Below are 20,030 nucleotides of genomic sequence, written 5' to 3' on the forward strand. Positions count from 1 at the left end.
GTCAGTGCCCCTGACTTAAATAGTCAGGTATGGCAAGCTTTAAAAATTCTTGCAGCACACCGGCTGAAAATTGCTGTGCTGGCTATCAGATACTTAGATGTCTAACTGGCATCTTGCAAAATGTTCTACACCTTCTTCTTCTCCCCATCAACTCTAACCCTTCAGTTCTGTCTCCCACACCCTTATTTTCCTCCATAGCATTTATCATGATCAGATATGTTACACAGAGATCAGATAGAAAGGCAATTTGTTCTACTGTCTGGTTCACTGCCATGTTCCCTTTGCTTAGAACAATGCCTGGCAAGTAATGTTTGTTGAATGAATGAACGATGCCTTATCTGGGTACCTGAGTAAATGACAACTAGACTACCATAAGGAACAGAGCACTTAGAATGGTGATGATGTTGGTAAATGGCTAGCAGGGTAAGAAAGTAGCTCCAAAATACTGCTGGCTTTTAAATTTCTTACAAAGAATGAAAATGAGCAAAAACTGGGAATGCATGAGAAGGAATCAAAATGTCACAGTGCTACCTGAGCCACATCAGAGTGACCTGGGAGAGCTGTTCAAAGTCCAGATTCTCAGATTTGCCAGTTTGGAAAATGTTGGAAAGTGAGATGATGAAGAACATCCAAGATTCAAACTGGGTACCAGGACATAATCTCAGGGATGCAAAATTGAAGAGAATGGAAAGGTCTAAACATAATGAATTACCCTGTTGTCCGTCTGTCTAAAGAAAGAATACATTAAAAGAAAAGGAACTGTCGACACAGCATCTATGAGGTAGACTCTATTCCCTCCTTAATGTACACCAATCCCTCTGGAGGAGATCAATGCCTGAGGCTTCCATAGTTTGGTGTCATAAGCCATTAAATTAATCCAAATCCATTTTGATTTCATGCGCTCCAAGGAACTTTGCCCAGAATTTCGCTTTCCACGTAGATTAGTCTACAGGGACAAAATGTGCGGATCAGCAGGTCTGAGTAGCTGCTCTCCTAATGGCTATACCTCTGGCTTGTTCATCAGTCTTGGGAATTGGGTTAGAGTGAGTCACCTCGGGGCATACTGGAGGTGCCACCCGCGCTGAAACAGAGAGGGCAGGAAAGACGTGACTGTAGGTTTTGTTTTTTCCGCCCAACTGGTGAAAAAGAGGGTCCAAAGTAATATACTATTTTTTTAAAATATATTTTTATTGATTTCAGAGAGAAAGGGAGAGGGAGAGGGAGATGGAAACATCAATGATGAGAAAGAATCGTTGATCGACTGCCTCCTGCACGACCCACACTGGAGATCGAGCCCACAAACCGGGCATGTGCCCTGACTGGGAATAGAACCGTGACCCCCTGGTTCATAGGTCAATGTTCAGCCACTGAGCCACGCCAGGTGGGCCTAATATACTATTTAACCCACAAGCTGAAAAAATGAATTGACCCCTCCCCACAATGCCCTGCCTCACTGCTCAAGATGTACACTGCTAGATCTTCTTCAGGCATCCAAGGCTCCCTAGCATTCACTTTAACCTAATTCCACGCATGTGACAATGTTGGGGGTGTTCAACCCCCACGGTTAGTCCAATCCAGCAAGCGTGGCCTGCTCCTTCCCAGCCTTCCCACAGCAGTTAACAAGACTGAGAACCGGGTCCGTAGCCGCCTGCTTTCAGTGGTCCGGCGGTATCTGTGTGCCCCAAGCGGAGGCCACAGTCCTCACATGGTTTTCTGCTAGTTTATCTTTCCAGGCCCCCCTCTCTGTGCTCTGCTCATGCTCCAGCTCTGTGTCCCCTTATACCACCCTCCTCACCTGTATGACTTACTGCATGAGTCCACATGGGTGCCATTTAAGCCCAACTGACTACATGCTTCCATGTAGTTATCCCACCTCAGTCCTTGTCACACTGTACTGTCATTTCTTGTCCACATTTCTGCACCCCTACCAGACTGTAAGCTACTTGAAGACAAGAACCATGTCTTGCCCTGGCCGGTTTGGCTCAGTGGATAAAGCATCGGCCTGAGGACTCAAGGGTCCCGGGTTCGGTTCCGGTCAAGGGCATGTACCTTGGTTGCGGGCACATCCCGGTAGGGGGTGTGCAGGAGGCAGCTGATCGATGTTTCTGGCTCTCTATCCCTCTCCCTTCCTCTCTGTAAACAATCAATAAAATATATTAAAAAAAAAAAAAAGAACCATGTCTTGGCACTTAGTCGATGCTCCAAAAATAGATATTGTGGACAAAACATAGATGTCTCAATTATACTCATCATGTCTAATATAAATTTTATAATTTCCTTTGGTTTCTTTTATACATTAAAGTCATAATTATTTGCCACCAACATCACCAATCCTCTTGCCAAAAACAGTAATGACAATTAAGAGTTAAATCTATGCTGGGATGACAGGGAGACTTTTCACGTACACCTCCGTATCTTTTGAAAATTGAGCAATGCAAATAGATGATCTATTTTTTTTTCATTTAAAAAGAACTTTTATTTTTTTTCAAAGTACAGTTGACATTCAATATTATATTAGTTTCAAGGGTACAGAATAGTGCTTAGATATTTATATAACTTACAAAGTGAGCCTCCTGATAAGCCTAATACCCACCTGGCACCATATACAGTTATTACAATATTATTGACTATATTCCCTATGCTGTACTTTGCATCCCAGATAACCCATTTTTAAGCATAAGTAAAATTTAAATGTAGAAAGCCAGTGTCATTTTCCATTCACATACACACTCATGGAATCCGAATGTATTGCCCTGACAAGTGTGGCTCAGTTGTTTGGAGCACCATCCCATGCACTGAAAGGTCACAGGGTCGCCCTGACTGGTCTGGCTCAGTGGATAGAGCGTCGGCCTGCAGACTGAAGGGTCCCAGGTTCAATTCCAGTCAAGGGCATGTACCTTGGTTGTGGGTACATCCCCAGTAGGGGGTGTGCAGGAGGCAGCTGATCGATGTTTCTCTCTCATCAGTGTTTCTACCTCTCTCTCTCTCTCCCTTCCTCTGTAAAAAAATCAATAAAATTTATTTAAAAAAAAAAAGGTCATGGGTTCAATCCCTAGGCGGGGTGCGTACGGGAGAAAAGACTGATGTTTCTCTCTCTCTCTCTCTCCTCCCCCTCAAAAAAAATCCAAATTTCTTTGTCCAAAGAAATATTGCCAAGCATTTCCATATATATATACACATATACATATATGTCCTAATGCAACTATTTTTAAACTTCTTAGGTTTCCTTACTAAGAAGGAATTAATCTCACACTAAGCTGATACGCAGAATACTTCATTAGATGTCTCAAGCAGCGAATACCCCACTTCTGGGGGGAATAATGTGACTTCAGTAGAACTTTTTAAAAATGTGGCAACAAGAGCCAAAGAGAACTATTACTCCCTGAAGGACATTAAAATTATTTTTTATGTGAACCCAAGTATACCGCTAAAAATTAGCATGGTGTTTTGCAGTTCATTTTATTTTTTCCCAAAAAGAACTAAACATGCATGATCTCCTAAAATCCAGAGTTCCTTTCCAAAGCAATGACTTCCAGGCCTTTTCCCGCTGCTAGGTTACTCACTTTCATTGTGAACCTGTAAACAAGTTTTAAATCACGGGACAAAGACTTCACTGAAAACTAGAGGGCTGGGACATGAGCTGCTCGTTTTGCACGAGTCCTGCTTGCAGCAGAGGAGTGTTTTGCAGTTTGCTCCCAAGGAACAGGGTTTTGTTCCTTTAATCCTCCCCATGACTATCCTAATTGGCACTACCCATCGCCTCATGCAACAACCTCCAAGCCCTTTGCAGACAAGCAAGCATCAGCACACGGCGTTACAGGGCGGCAGGACGAGGAACAGAGACGGGAGGACTTGGCCGACACTAATCAATGTTGGGTTAGGCAAGCAGTGAGGCTGGGCCAGGCCCTTCCCAGCTGGCTCACTCACGTGGGAGCACGCACCCCATTTCTCCCAAGAACCTGTTGGGTGTTTCAATGCAACCTCGGTTTTGGTGGTGCAATTACAAGCACAAAGGGAATGGCTTCTTGCAAAGGGGCCAGGTTTTCTTTGGCATGGATAGGAGGGGACATGTTCAGTTTTATGTTCCTCAAGACCCCAAAGCTGGAAAGCCCCGCGTGGGACAGCCAGAGCGCCCCAAAGGGGTCAATATCTTCTTTGTCCTTTCTCAATTCATTAAAAAACTCTCACCCAGACATACTCTTCTTAGACACAAAATCAGAAACTTGACACCACTTTTACTATTTAACACCCTTACAAATGAATTGCTTTAAATTAGAAAAGAACACCTTTGATTTGAAAGAATGGGGGGAATCGCTACACTTGGCATGAGACACCTGCTAGACTCTAAGCTTCATTCAGAACAGTTCCTGGAGGCAGAAACATTGATTCTCAGCGATTCTCATATGAGGAACATCAAACGTTTCAGAAAGCAAAACCTAAAAGCGGTGACGGGAAATGTGAGTGATGGGGAGAAAAGGGATTGCAAGCAATTCCTACAGAAGGTGCCGTTTTTAAACTCCTTTTATTTGGTGTCGGAGAAAAACAACTGTATCTAAATTCTAGCCCTAGCACCCAATATTTTGGTGAGTCTGGTATCTTTCCTGAGAATCACCTATAATATGGAGATAATGATGAAACTCACAGGATCCTTGTTGGGTTAGGAAAAGATGCATTTAAATTCCCGAAAAAAGGTGCAACAGGCACTTAACAAGTTGGCTCTCTTCGGTTTTCATATTTTAAAAAGTGGGAAGCCCTGGACGGGTAAGCCTGGTTGCCTAGAGCATCATCCTGATGCATCAAGAATGTGGGTTCCATCCCCAGTCAGGGCACATACAAGAATCAACCAATGAAAGCATGAATAAGTGGAACAACAAATGATGATGTCTCTCTCTTTTCCTCTCTATCTCCCTCTCTCTCTAAAATCAATAAAAAAAAAAAAAAATTTAAAAAATGGGGGAGAATTTTGGTTCTACACCTGATTCCTCAGGAAAGCGGGGTAGCAGCAGGATGTGAGGCGGAGAAGACTGGGGGCTCTAAAAAACCTGTGGAGGCAAAGAGATGAAGCAAGAATGCCAAAATATTGATGATCTAAAAGCTGGGCAATGAGTACAGTGGGGTGCCTAATATTATTTTCTTTAAATATATTGAGAAATTTTCCATAATAAAAAGTTGAAACAAAAATAAATTTTGAAAGTATTAACTAAAAAAGACAAGGAGAGCCCTGGCCGGTGTGACTCAGTTGGCTGGGCATCGTCCTGTGCACTGAAGGGTTGTTGGTTTGCTTCCCGGTCAGGGCACATGCCCGGATTGTGGCTCGATTCCTGGTGGGGAGGCATGCCGGAGGCAGCCGATCAATGCTTCACTCTCAGATCAATGTTTTTCTCTCTCTCCCTTCCTCTTTCTTTAAAAATAAAAATTTCTAAAAAAAAAAAAAAAAATGATGAGGAGCTTTAGAGTCTCAAAGACCTGGGACTTAATCTCTCCTTTCTACTCTGTGAATTTAGACAAGTTATTTTACCTTCCGAGCTTCAATTTACTCTCTTATGAAAGGGAATGGTGTGGCGAGTGTAGAAATGTGCCATTCAGATCCTCTTTCCAGAAAGGAATTGTTGCTCAGATGCCAGGAGTATGGCTAGCACACATCCCCCTCTTGGTCTGCCTCATCTTTTGAGCCAAGGTCATGATCTCCTTGCAGCAACCTCCAACTAATGACTGAGCAAGATGGAAAACTAGGAGACACTGTCCTTGGCCCATGAATGAGCAAGGCGGCGAGCAGTCCCAGGGTCTGGCCGTTTCTGTCCAATGTGACTCCTTGAATGGGTGATCTTCGCTCTGGGCCTCCTGGTTGGCCCAGCAGAGACTTGGACAGGCTGCGTCGTGGTCTGATGGTCTGATGGCTCCCTCTGCCTAATCTCACTTGCTCCCTTTTCCGTTCCCAGGTGCTACTTCCCAATAAAGCGTCGTGCTCCTAACTCCATCTTAGAGTCGTCATCTCCGACACTGCCACTGAATGGTACTTACCTCACTGGATTCTTGTAAAGAATAAATAAGCTGATGGGTGGAAAAATTCTGCACAGCACCTGGCACATGACAGGCTCTTGATAATCGGCAGTGCTGATGACAATTATTCCACAGTGTTTAAGGCAATAAAGGCATGGTGCAAGGGAAAATAGTACAAGAGCTAGGTAAGCCCTGGCCAGGTACCTCAGTTAGTTAGAGTATTGTCTCAGTATGCCAAGGTCGCCAGTTCAATCTCTGGTAAGGGCACATACAAGAAGCTACCAATGAATGCATAAATAAGTGGAACAATAAATCAATGTTTCTCCCTGCCCTTCTTCTCTCTCTAAAAATAAAGATGTGGACTATTAAAAAAAAAAAGAAAGAAAGAAAATATTACAAGAACTATAGAGTTTATGTAATGATAAGCTATTTCTATTTTTACAACCCATAAAGAGAGTAGAGACGTACAAGGTAGAGAGGAAATTGCAGTTGCTAAAATGTATACACTAAAATCACAGATATTAGTCAAAAACTAATTATTTTAGAAAACCTCATTCCAATTACTAGAATGGTATGCTTTAAATTTAAAAAACACACAATAAAGCTATTGTGATATTATAGTTTAAATGTTAACAGGTATTCTAACTTTTGCAATAAGAAATTGAAAGTTACATCTTTTGGTTGTTGTTGGTTGGTGGTAGTGGTTTACATCTATTTCTAACACTAAACAATTGAGGCTTTTACGCTTTACATAAACGTAACATAGAATTTACAAGTCAGCTAAAAGTTGGTCCCAATTGGAAGACCATGATCAATCAATATTAAAAAGTGTATACTCACAAGTATCATATTATCTCATTTATATGTGGAATCTTTTTTAAAAATATATATATTTTGCCCTGACCGGTTTGGCTCAGTGGATAGTGCGTCGGCCTGCGGACTCAAGGGTCCCAGGTTCGATTCCGGTCAAGGGCATGTACCTTGGTTGCGGGTACATCTCCAGTAGGGGGTGTGCAGGAGGCGGCTGATCGATGTTTCTCTCTCATCGATGTTTCTAACTCTCTATCCCTCTCCCTTCCTCTCTGTAAAAAATCAATAAAATATATACATTAAAAATATATACATATATATATATTTTATTGATTTTTTACAGAGAGGAAGAGAGAGGGATAGAGAGCTAGAAACATCGACGAGAGAGAAACATCGATCAGCTGCCTCTTGCACACCCTCCACTGGGGATGTGCCCGCAACCAAGGTACATGCCCCTGACCAGAATGGAACCTGGGACCCCTGAGTCCGCAGGCCGACGCTCTATCCACTGAGCCAAACCGGTTTCGGCTATATGTGGAATCTTATGAACAAAATAAACTGACTGACACAATAGATCCAGAGACATGGAAGCATGCAACAGACTGATGAATCCCAGAGGGAAGGGGGTGAGGAGAGCTTAACCAAAGAACTTACATGCGTATATGCATAACCCATGGACACAGACAATAGTGTGGGGAAGGCCTGGGGAGGGGGTGGGAGCAGGGGTGAAGGGGGTCAATGGGGGAAAGGGGGCACCTGTAATACTTTCAACAATAAAGATGAATTTTAAAAAAACAATAAAGCTCTTCTTCCATTAAAAAACACACACACACACACACAAAAAAAAAACCACACACAAAAACTTGTATACTCTCAATTAACTCTCTAATATACATATTTGGCCCTTTTTTTTTTTTTTAACTAGACACATCATTAGGCTCAAGCTAATGTGAGTATACATTACTAAACCAGGAAATAAATATTTTATTATAAACACTAATTCCAGAAGACTTCACACCCACATTCTAAAATCTAATTAGATTAATCTCCCAGGGCATTCAAGTATTCTTGGTAGCTTGCAATTTTTAAGTGTCAAAATAAAGCCTTATTTTTAAACGTGGGTGGTGTTGACGAAACAAGTATGAGTAATACTTGCAGGAAACACAATATTAGCTTTAGCCGGGGAGTGAGTGAGACTTGAACAGTCCTTCAAAGCAGCACTTTTCATGTCGCATGAATGTAAATCAAGAGTTATAATGTGGTCACCCGGTAAGCGCAGACACTTACAAAACTGCCTTATGGTGCTTGAAATATAGCTTTACCTGCCCCAAATGCAATTTAAACAAATGTTCAGGATTAGCTCTAAAGTACAGCGTGAAGGCAACAGGCGGATATGTAAATATCAACCACAAAATGGCCAGACCTCCCAGGTTAGGTTTAATATTTACTGACCAGAAAGGACTGTGCGAAGCTTGTTCCAATGGCGAGGTAGGGATGACAGGATTAAACTTGATTTACTCTATCTTCCTTCGAGGAGGCACTTTTGCTCCATTCACCATCGTTCCAGGAGTAACTATCTACCCTGTTGGTCTTGCTATGTTAATCCCAAACACACCTCTGAAGTGTTAAAATGAAAGAGCAGAGGGAGCTAGGAACTGCTGTCAGTACTGCACACTGTTCAGTGTTCTGCAGTAGGAAGAAGATGTAATAAGAGGTAATTCTCCCAAACCGGAAACTATTCATAGTCCATTACTTCAGGATTAAAAAATAATCAGCTAAAAGTTTTAGCACATTCTTCTATAAACACACACATACATATGAGGCTTTAGCATCATGATCAACAGCAAAGAAAGAAGTCTTCAAGCGCTACTCTAACGGTGAAAAGGGTGCCTAGACTGTGCATATTCGTGGGCAGGGAGTCTTTGGGAAATCTCTGTACCTTCCACTCTATTTGTTCCGAAACCAAAACCCCTCTGAATAAATAAATCCTACTGAAGGGAAAGGTGCCTAGAATTACACGAAATGTTTACAACCGCCCAAGTGCAGAAAGGTGTTAGAACTGTCCCATTACTTTAAAAAAGCAAATGTTAAAACAAAAGGAGGAAAAAGGGATTCATTCATTTATCCAATAAATATTTATCAAACTCCTACTATATGAGTCAGGCATTGTTCCCAGTACAGTGGGAGACTGCTGCCTCTGAAAAGTGCACACCACAATCAATGTCACCATAGTCAACACACTGCTGAATGAATGCACATTGTATGCCTGGCATTGCCCTAAAAGCTCAGGTTAAAAAAAAAATTACATACAATCAACACAGGTGCTTTCTTACTATGTTAACCAATACGTCTTTTTTTTTTTTTAATATATTTTTATTGATTTCAGAGAGGAAGGGAAAGGGAGAGATAGAAACATCAATGATGAGAGAGAATCAATGATTGGCTGCCTTCTGCAAGCCTCCTACTGGGGATCACACCCGGGGCATGTGCCCTTGACCAGAACCGAACCCGGGACCCTTCAGTCCGCAGGCCGATGCTCTATCTCCACTGAGCCAAACCAGCTAGGGCATAACCAATATGTCTTATTCAAGTCTCTCTGTTCAATTTCTTACTCTTAGTATTTTGGGCTCCTCCATTTCTTATTAGCACCAAAATAAAGAAATTAAGATGGCAGAGGCCCTGACCAGGGAGCTTAAGTTGGTGAGAGCATTGTCCCAATACGCCAAGGTTGCAGGTTCAATTCCCAGTCAGGGCACATACAAGAATCAACCACTGAATGCACAAATAAGTGAGGCAACAAACTGATGTTTCTCTCTCTCTCTCTCTCTCTCTCTCTCTCTCATCAATAAATAAAAATGTTTTTAAAAGATGGTGTAAAGGGCAGTAGGAGACAAAAGTAACTTCAGTCACCAAGTAATTTGCTAGCTGCAAAGAGTAGAATTATGAGGAAAGCTAAAATTTCCAACAGATTTATTCACACACTTCACATTAACGATTAAACCAATAAAAGTTGAACTGACACTGCCATAGGTGTCACTTCTTTCTAATAAGCAGGTAAGAAAAACAACAACGTTAACATGTAAGAAGCTCTTGCTTTGCCCTTTCTCCAATGACCAGTCACAACTCCGTTAAATCAGTACAACCCATTTACCCCACTACCTTACTTTTTAAACTGTCTTGAGTAAATTCATTTGGTTCTTCTCACAAACGAATGTGCGTTCCTCTTTTGACTCTGATGTTGTAGGCCAGAGTGAACACCTACTTTGCATGTGTTCACTGAAGTAAGTGGATAGCCTACAATGTATATAATGTGACTTAGATTCAGATAGGTAACTTGCACATAGTAGCTGTTCAATAAAAAATTTTAAACTTTGATGAAAAGGCATTGTTATGAAGAGTTGTACAGAAACAATGCTATTGTGACCTAATCCCGTTAAAGCAGCCATTTACACTTTGACCTGATACAAAAGAGCCCCCATTTAAATACAAACTAAGCTAATAAAGTTATTACAAATGATGGGTTTTTGCATTCATTTTTATAGTTGGATGATAACTTCCTGACATTTCATGATTCTAAAAATTTCCTAGAATATGAAAGTTTACTCCTATACCAGTGTTAGAGAGAGAGAGAGAGAGAGAGAGAGAGAGAGAGAGAGAGAGAGAGAGAAAGCGAGCAAAAAAAGGTTTTATTCCCTCTACAAAGCAGGATGTGGCTAAAGAGTAAGCCTTTCATGTAAAGTGCACATCAGAAACCTGTCGTTTTTAAAAGCCTATATGGACTTGGACTAACGTCCTAAAATGTGTGCAGACCTGATGGAATTTGTGAAGATCTATGCAAGCTGCAACCACCTGTTACAAATAACTCCCGGCCACCCAAACCAAAGCTCCGTCTCTCTCTCTCCATCTAGAAGCATAATTCCGCCAAGTCAGGCTCACGCGCCCCATCATTATCTCATTACGCATGTGCACCATCCTGAAGCCACCATTCAAGGAAAACCCTCAATCACTGCCCTGGGCTGGGCCACCAGCACGGCCCCGCACACCGCACATCCCCGAGTCTCACCACTGGACAGCTGGCGCTTGTTGTTCAGAGCCCTTCATTACTCCATTTTAAAGAACCACTCCAATACTAATAAAAGCAGGCAACTGAAAACAGACATTTGGTTGCCCTCGTACTTCTTGGCACTTCATCTTAAAACTCAGATTTTGGCACCCCTCTTATTAATGCGCCAGGAAGTGAGTTCTCTCCTTTTCCTCCATTAAACTCTAAGCCACTCCAGAGCAAAGGCCAATATTCTAGCGAATGCCTTTTAGCAACAAAACTCTCCACCGACATATACTTGCATATATGCAACTGCTAACTGACTCATGCTTCTTCATAAACTCACCAAGTGAAAAAATTTCAAGTAGCTGACACACCTCCCTTAAACATCTTTTCTAGTCGGTTTTATTTGGAAAAATTCAAGTGTCTGCAGTAGAAAGCACAGTGCCACGAGCCCTCCTGTCCCCATCACCCAGCTTCAACAAGGACCTACTCATGCCTGCTTTTCTTCCACCAACACGCCCATCCACTACCACCCCAACTTCTTTTGAAGCAAACCCAAGACTTCATATCGCTCATATATATTCCAGTTCCCACTTATTTTCAACAGCTCCCTGTTTTTGCTTTCCCTCCCACCCCTTCACCCCAAAAAAGAAGTGTGTAGAATAATGCAGGCCATTGGGCCGGCTTCACCATGTCCCTTCCCAGCCGCCTCCCTCTTCTGCATCCCCTTCGAGAACATTCGCCAACATCACATGAACTGCCCACCCGTGCACATAAATGCCCACGGCCCACTATTTCACTTAGAAATACATTGTAGTTTCTCCCAGAACCCCTTTCTCTTGTTTGAACAAGTAAAAAAAAAAAAATCGTGCCAATATTTCTATTCTCTTGATAAAAATTACTTCTGATTTACTCCCCACCCCAGATAAGCTGGAAAGGGTCAAAGGGAGTGGAGCTGGAGTAGATGAGGAAAGAAAGGAATGCTCAGGATTAGCTCTAAAGTATAAAGCGAAGGCAAGTATAAAGTAAAAAATAGTAGATTCTGCCTAGTTAGGTGTGTGCAAATATTTTAAACCATCTGTTATTTTATTTTAAGACTGAATACTTGTAAACATCAGCCAACATCTTGGGTTCCTTTCGACACAGGATGTTTATAAAATAAATCACCTTAATTTAAGGGGGCTCTTGCCTTCGGGATTTTGGTTAATAACAGTAGCTGCTTCTGAGCCTCAGAAATGGTTATGTAAGGACAATTTAAGTCAAAAAATAATGAAGGGAGGTGCGCTCCGGGTCTGTGGCTCTAACCTTGTCGTGAGAGGTGAGATTCCCCCCCCCCCAGCAGCCTCCACCCCGCTCTCCCCCCCACACACACACACCCTCCACAAAGGGGGTTCCGAAGGAGGCACTTCCCAGCTCTCCATGGAAGTGTCTCGTCTTAGAACATTTCAGTGAATGACTGAGATTTCACCCTCCTCCCTCCGGACGCTGACTGCCCGTCCCTGGCCACTGATTGCCCCGGGAACCCAGAGGGGGGCGGGCACCGAGCGCCACCCCACACCCTGGGCACCGCCAGGCCTCCCTGCTCGCCCTGGTTGGGGGCGCAGGCTTCCGGACCCCGGGCTCAGGATGCGGTGGAGCGCCCCTCCCCGCCGACCTCCCCCACGTGAAGAACAAGCCCCGCGAGTGCCTCCTCCGGAGGGGATCCCCCCTAACCCCGCTACTTCCCTCTCCAGGCCAAACGCCGCAGCCCCAACCTCAAATCCAGGGCCGGGGTTCCCCGACAAGAACCACAAGTGCCCCCGGACCGGTCAGGTCAAGAGTTCTCGCCTCTGGAGGGAAGGCGCCAGTCCTCGCCCCCGCGGCCCCCAAACCCAGGACGTGGGGCTCGGCCCCGCGAGGCCGCCCCGCCCTCGGAAGGAGCGCCGGTCGGCCCGCACCTTCCCGCAGAGAACGCAGCCCTAGGAACTCGGGGCTGGGCGCCCTGGTAAATAACGCAGCCCCCCAAACCCGAGGCTTCCACGCCCCCATCGAGGCAGGTCCGGGGCGCGCCGGCCGCTCACCCGAGGGACTAAGGTTCTACCCCCCAAGCACCGCGGGCCTCCGGCCGCCGGGACCCCGGCCCGCGCCCCCAGCTCAGGCCGCCGGGGGGACCCCCACCAACTCCCCCCGCCGACTCCCCCGTCTGGCTCGCACGTCCTGCTCGGGCGGAGGCCCACAAGGGGCACCCGGCCCCGCGCCTCCCTCAGGCCGCGGGGACCCCGACCGCGCGCCATCGCCTCCCGGGCCAGCCCGGCCCGCGTGCCCTGCCCCGGCGCGCCAGGCACCTTCCCCGCAGCCGCGGGCCCAGCCCCGCACTTACCCAGAGCTCGGTGCCCCAGCTCATGGTGCAGGGGGCGGGAAGGGGCGCGCCGCGCGGCGGGCGCGGCTCTCCGGTCCCCCTCCCCGGCGATCCCTTCGCCCCTCGAGATCCCCGCGATCCCCGCGATCGAGGAAAGCCCGGGCCCGCGCTGCCGCCGCCTTCTCCTCGCCTTGGGTCCCCTCGGCGGCTCCTCCTCCCGGTCGCTCCTCAGCAAAATGGCCCGAGGAAGCGGCAGCCCCGGCAGCCGCAGCGCCCGCCCGCCCCACACCCAGGCAGTGAGGGGAGAAGGCGGGGCGGGGAGGGCGGGGCGGGGGGCGGGGTCTGGGCCGCGCGCCAGGGGCGGGGGCGGGGCCTCCTGACAGCTCGCGCACGCGCCGGGCCCACCTCCCTCTGGAGCCCGCCGCCGGGACCCAGTCGCCCAGGGGTCCGGCAGGACGCGGAAGGAGTGTCCCCGCTGATTTGTAAAAATTACTTATTAGCCCCCGCACTCTGCTCCCAGGCCGACCGCCGGCCTCCGGACAGAGCCGGGCCCTGGTACCGCCGGTGCCCTGCGAGGCCTGAGGCTGCCCCTCTGCGCGGAGCTCCGCTGCGCACTTGACAGTGCTTTTCCCCGGCAGCCATTCACGCCAACCCGGGTTCGCCCGGGATGCGCTTCCCGCACCGCCCGGGCACCGCGGCGCCCAGGAGCCCGGGAGCCCTGCGCGGTGGACGTGGGTCCGGCATAGCGATGTCTGTGCGCGGTACCCGTAGGGACGTTGAGTCGAGAGCGACCAAGTAGCTTCGAGTGGCTAGGGAGGTCATCCAGGGGCGCACAACCAGTGATTTCTAATCTGTGAAACCAGTGGTTTCCAACTTGTTCAGCCAAGAAACGCCGGGACGTGAAATCACGTTGCAGCTCAGTGGGTAAAAACAGAGGCACTGGGTCCACAGATAAGGGTTTGGTTCCAATCCAGCTTCCCGCACGCACTAGCTGGGTGGCCTGGGACCAGGACTCCACCTCTCTAGCCGCTCAGAGCCCCCGTCTGCCAAACGGAGGTAACGCATCCGTCTCGGGGCGTGTGAAGGCGAGATCAAGATTAGCACCTACTCCCAGGCCTGTGGTTGGTAAACCGAGAGCTAATTCTTAAGTAGATACTGACTCCTTCTTCCTGTATTCCAAAGACCTACTCAAATATTCTCGACAAGCTGCGGAGAATTATTGGAGTTCCAACTCTTTCCAACTCTCTACTTCACTTAACGCTACTGATTTTTCTGAGTAACTCTGGACTCCTAAAGTGGGTCCCATTTTAGATATATTTCACGAGGCATGTTCCCAATACCTACTATTCCCCTACCACCACCACCTGCAACCAGTTTATCATTCTCTGCCATGAAAGGGTGGAGCCGAAAAACTAGTAGATAGACCTCCAGGTCTACTTCCTTTGTTGGACAGAGAGTAAATTTAACCTGTCAAAACTGTTTGGGTCTGTCTTTTGTAAGTTTCCTCCAACCCCCTCGTTTTTTGTTTTTTTTTACTGCGTGTGTTGAAATGTTTTGCTCTCACTGTTACCAGGTCTGGGAACGCTTTACTCCAGAGACTTCGAGATATAAAATAATCAGAACTGCCAGCCACCTACCTCCCAAGCGGATTAACGGTGAGGGTGAGTTGGAGGGGTTAGAAATTCAAAACCCTGCAGAGTTTAGTTTGCTATCTGGAAACCGTAAGTGAAAAGAGCAGGTTATCTATGACCTAATACAACGATCTAATCTCTCTGTTGAGTTCTTGGAGACTTCAAAAACAGTGACCACTTGTAAAATTTGCTAATCAGGAGGAAAACAACCTGCTGATCTAAAGAAAAAGAAAAGGGGAAACGGAGGAAGGGCCAGCAGAAGTAAAAGAGAGACCACATTAGATGAAAACCTTTTGAGATGAGTAAGCAGGAAGTGCTTAACAGAAACCCATGAAAAGCCACAGCAGCAGAGGTATGGAACTGGGCTAATTATACCACAGTGCAAATATCTAACTTCATTAAGTTCGGGTGGCAACTAGGAAAGGTTTGAATAGTCAGAATCTTTAAAAAATAAAGGAGAAAGACACCACTGACCTTGAAACCATGGAAACAAACAGGGTTTGGGATAAAGAGAAATAAGCCAGCAGAGAAAAAGATAAGTACAGCACAGTATTACTTAGAAAGAACTGGATCTATTCACTTTTCCTAATAACAAGAGGGAGTGATTCCAAGACAAGGAATAACCGCTATTGAGAAATTACTGTGGCCTGACCTACTTAGGAATCAATTTTTACGAGAGGGATTCTAGACCATGTCCACATCAATGCAGGGATGGCTAGGGGTCAGTCTGGGCTCTGTACACCTGCTTCACTTCAGTGACATCTACAAAGCACTGATTCACAAAGTTATGATCTGGGTGGGAGGCTACATAAATTTCCAGGGAATAATCCCGTCACCTGGGCATTATTGGCACTGGAAGGTGTCTGGATAGGCTACTGCGGTGCAAACAATTCTATTAGGGCTTTTTTGGCAAAAGTAATGGTGCTTGCAATTAATAAACACCTAATTCAGGGGCTGTCACGGGCGGGTTTTGTAATTGTTAAACTGGGATCCTAGTGTTCTACTACTTTTGAGGTGTGTCACCTTCCGAAAGTTCCTTAAACCCTCTGCGTGCGCCTCAGGTTCCTTGTTCATAAAACGGGGACCTCAAAGACTGTTACGAGGCTGAAATGAGGGAGCTGGTGTTAGCTAGATTTAGATAGCTATGTAGCGCTTTGGTTGGATTATTTTTCTGCTTTAATCTTCAGTTCCCTCTATAAAATGGAAATACTACTACTTACTTCAAAGGCTACTGCCAAAATGAAAAGAAAAAAAACCCCATGCAAAATGCTTAGCACAGAGGGCATACGTATTGGTTCCCTTTCCCTTCCTCTTGTTTTCTGGAGGATTTTTACTTATTGCATCAAGGAAATCAGTCCTTTAAGCACCTTTGATGCAGCAAGACAGCTTGCCTAAACTACAACTGATCATTGTCTATTGGTGAAGTATTATTCCTATTGAAATTCTCAGGATTTTTCTTTTTCAAATAGCTTCCATCAGTTTCAGCCTAAAATTTCCCATTTGTTCAGCATTCGAACTACTTACTAAGGACCCAAGAAAGCAGTCAAGTGGAAAAAGTTGGAGTGGGATAAAAGTAGGGACTCTGTGGAGGAGAATTTTAAAACTGCAACCAATTTTTGCACCTGATAATGGACTTCCCCTGAAGGTCTATAAAGTTGTGCACAAAATCAGGAAAAACCAGCTGTCCTGGGCTGAACAAGTGACACATTGTGCCACCAAGAATAGGAGAAGTCAATTTAACTTCTTCCCCAACCCCCAGGATTGGAGATGTGTCAGGGCCTAGCCTTTCCATGAAGCTCACTCTCTGTAAGAAAATGCCATGGGCTTCCCCCAAGCTGCAAGAAATGACATTTCTAGTCAAAGAATGAAAGTGACATTTGACTTCTAAATGTATTGCCAGGCCTGGCCGGTGTGGCTCGGTTGAGCGACGTCCCATGAATCAAAAGGTCACCAGTTTGTTTCCAGTCAGAGCACATACCCAGTTGCAGGTTTGAGCCCCCTTTGGGGGTTGGGGTGCATACAGGAGGCAACCGATCAACTGATAAATGTTCCTCTCTCCTTCCTCCCTTCCCCTCTCTTTCTAAAATCAATAAAAATGTGTATTTTAAGTTAAATAAATAAAAATAAATATATTGCCAGGCACCAATTTGATCTCTAGTCTCCTACACTGTCTTGATAGAGTTTTGGGTCTGAAATATCAACTCTTTTGATAAGAAAACAAATGGCAATTATACCTTATTACAACTGGAGAATATTAACCCATTAATTACTTAAAAGATGGCCAATATTATTAATCACATTAGGTCCAAACTACAAATTCTGCTACTAGTGGCAACCTTTGGTGGATCCTGCAAAGTTAGAGGAAATAGAAAAAAATAAAATGCACTTGACTAAGGGAACAAAGCCAGGTTTAGGAGGACAGTTTTCCCAGCCCCTCCAGGCCTTTCCAGCCAATACCTCACAGTTTAGTGCCCCTTTGAAAATGGTGCCAAGGACAAGCAGGCATAACTTGTTCTGTTACTCACCATGTCTGTTTCCGGTTACAGTATCTTAAGTATGCAAATCATCTTTTCTTGAAACTGAGATCATGTGTCTAAACAGAATTACCAACATAGTAGTTTTCACAGAATTTGAAAAGTAACTGTCTAAAAAGTACGTCATTTTAGGTCTCTGTATAATTAGTGTTCCCCTTTTGATTTCTCTCAATCTCAAAATGATGACTGGCACCATCCAGTACCTGAGAAAGATATACCTCCTAACCCTCTAGACAGACACCACTGGTACGTAACCCTGTAAAAGTCACATAATGATTTCTAAGTGAAAAGAAGCAAGGAATAAGAACCAGCTTTAAGCCCTTAAAATTTGTTTTCCAGAAACTAAAAGACGGAAGTCTACGATTTAAATGTTTGATCACTATTATATTATTAAGTGAAATTAAGACTATTCCTGGTCATTCCGTTTTAAAAAGCCTATTATTACATTCAAATTTAAAACAAGGGATTCTCAAAAAATGGTACTTCGCTTAAAAAGTAAACAATACTTCAAAGCATTGTAAACTGCCTTTAAAAATGAAACTCCACTTAAAAACCACCTTTCCCTTTAACAACCAGTTTCATACTGAAGTGAGAATCAGTTAACTGTCTTTGGTATTTCTCTTGATACATAAAAGAAAGGATCACATTCCTAGCATGTTCTTTCAAACTGCTGATTTTTAAAATGCTTTCTGGAAAGTTTCTCTACAATTTCATTTGCTAACACAGTAGTTACTCAGATTCTGGGCTTTTAACTTTCTGAAAAAATTAAAATGATAAGAACTAGAAAGCCATGGTATAGTGTGAGAAGCACAGGTCCAGTTCTGAAGCAGCTGAGGCTCCAGTCCTGGTTGTTAAAGGTGCCTGCCAAAAATTACGCCACTATATGTGTGATCTTGAGCCAGTCATTTAAGTCCCTTGGATTTGTTTTCATAACTGTTCAATAAGGTAGAAGAATCTGCTGGTTATCTAGGGACCCTTCCAGCCTAATATGCAAATGATTTTTCCGCAACAACACAGGACAGATTAAGTATTGGGCTTTGTGGGCGGGTCTTGAATGAGAGTTCTATCTGGGTCATTGATAAATCAGCAACACACCCTTGAATTAATTAATCTAACGAAGTCTCGTCTTTAAAAAAGGCTTAAAAAGAAATATCTTACAAGGTTTTGTGATGTTAAATCACACAATCCTATCCTATCCTATATAATTAAAGCCTAGGTGTCGTCATGCCCTCAAGTGACGGCGTCACGCCCTTGAGTGATGCCGCCACAAGATGGCTATGCGCACAGCGGAGGCAGGGGCCTGGGGATCCTGCGGCTCTGTGGAGCATGGAGGCTGGTTTCGGCATCTCCGCCCCCTTGCGTGGAGAAGGCAGGTCCCAGTGGAGGAGGCCGGTCATGGCAGGGGAGGGTAGTTGTGGGTGATCAGGCTGGCAGGGGAGGGCAACTGGGGGCGATCAGGCCACCAGCCAAGGCGGGTGCCAGCAGGGCCCCCCCATCACCCCACTCGCTGGTCGCCCCACAGATGGCCCTGATCATCGACCAGGCCTAGGGACCCTACCCTATATATTGGGAACAGTCTCTTAGATTTAAAAATTAAAAAATGGGTTAGTTTTTCAGAGGCTCAGTTTGCTTACCTGTAAAGTGGGGATAACACCTACCTCCTATCTCATTAGACTGCTGCAAGGATTAAATGCAATCATGCCTACAAAAGGCCTAACCAAGTACCTGATAAGGGCTTAATACATCGTATTACTGCAACCATTCCGTTTGAAATTTGAGTGTGAAGTGCCTCCAAAAAATAACAATCAAGGGGCCTCCAACATGCCAGGAACTTGGTATTTTCCACCGAGTCAATGCCGCCTGGGAAATCAGTCCACTCAACCGCCAGGCAAGGTGCTACGGCGCTTTTAAGAGATCCCGACCCTTGGAGAGCCGGGGTTCCCCCGCGGTCCGGGTCTCGCAGGTCCCGGTCGCTTTCAAAGCTCGGCGGGTTGGTAGGTGTGGTCCGACTGTTCCCATGACAACCGCCCGGGGTCCTCCTGGGGGTCCCACCTCTTCTAGCTAAACCGAAATCCGCACCGGGAAGGCCGACTGAACAGCCCCCCGGCGCCTCACCCGGCCCCGCACTCCAGCGGGAGAGCCACGGGCAACCACACCGCAGGCCGCCCCGCCCCGCCCCCTACTTCCAGGCCCTTCCGGCGGCCGCTGCCCTTTAACCCTGGAAGTGCTTGGAGGGAGCGGAAGCAGCTGGTGATGCTGGAACAAACATGGCTGCCCCGGCGCCCCTCGGCCCCTCGGGCTCCCGCGGTCCTCGGCTCTTCGCGGGCCTCCGGTGGCTTCCGCTCCTGGGGCTGCTGCAGCTGCTGGTGGAGCCCGGCCTGGGCCGCGTCCACCACCTGGCGCTGAAGGTGAGGCCGGGCGGGGCCGGGCGGGGCCGGGCCGGGGGGCGGAGGCCGAGGCCGCTCCCCCGGGCTGGAGGCAACTTTGGCGGAGGGCGGGGAGGGGGGGGGCTCTGAGCAATTGCCTCTCCCTTTCCCCCCCGGCGCGGCCTCTCTGTGAGGAGGTCTGTTGGGACCAGTGGGAAAGGCGGGGGTCCTCGCGCCGTCTGGGAGGGGCGGGGAGACGCTAGCTGACAGGGGAAGGGGCTGAACGGCGGCGAAAGAAACTCTGCG

The 20,030-nt window shown here is 46.2% G+C and overlaps 2 protein-coding genes across 12 annotated transcripts in view; one reads left to right on the plus strand and one right to left on the minus strand.

Annotated features, from left to right (window-relative positions):
• FNBP1 (formin binding protein 1) overlaps positions 1–13,411 on the minus strand; it is a 101,843-nt gene extending 88,432 nt beyond the window's left edge. For 10 of the 11 annotated variants that reach the window (XM_054727678.1, XM_054727687.1, XM_054727686.1 and 7 more), the window contains exon 1: positions 13,215–13,315. In XM_054727678.1, the coding sequence (XP_054583653.1) occupies positions 13,215–13,238 (24 nt within the window). In that variant the 5' untranslated portion in view covers positions 13,239–13,315. Of the gene's footprint in view, positions 1–13,214 lie in introns of all 11 variants that reach the window. The other variant, XM_054727688.1, reaches the window with a different exon arrangement.
• A 6,175-nt stretch (positions 13,412–19,586) lies between these two features.
• GPR107 (G protein-coupled receptor 107) overlaps positions 19,587–20,030 on the plus strand; it is a 52,294-nt gene continuing 51,850 nt past the window's right edge. The window contains exon 1 of the mRNA XM_008152520.3: positions 19,587–19,766. Within this exon, the coding sequence (XP_008150742.1) occupies positions 19,626–19,766 (141 nt within the window). The 5' untranslated portion in view covers positions 19,587–19,625. The remainder of the gene's footprint in view (positions 19,767–20,030) is intronic.

This window comes from Eptesicus fuscus, chromosome 15 (genome assembly GCF_027574615.1).
Source record: "Eptesicus fuscus isolate TK198812 chromosome 15, DD_ASM_mEF_20220401, whole genome shotgun sequence".
Lineage (NCBI taxonomy): Eukaryota > Metazoa > Chordata > Mammalia > Chiroptera > Vespertilionidae > Eptesicus > Eptesicus fuscus.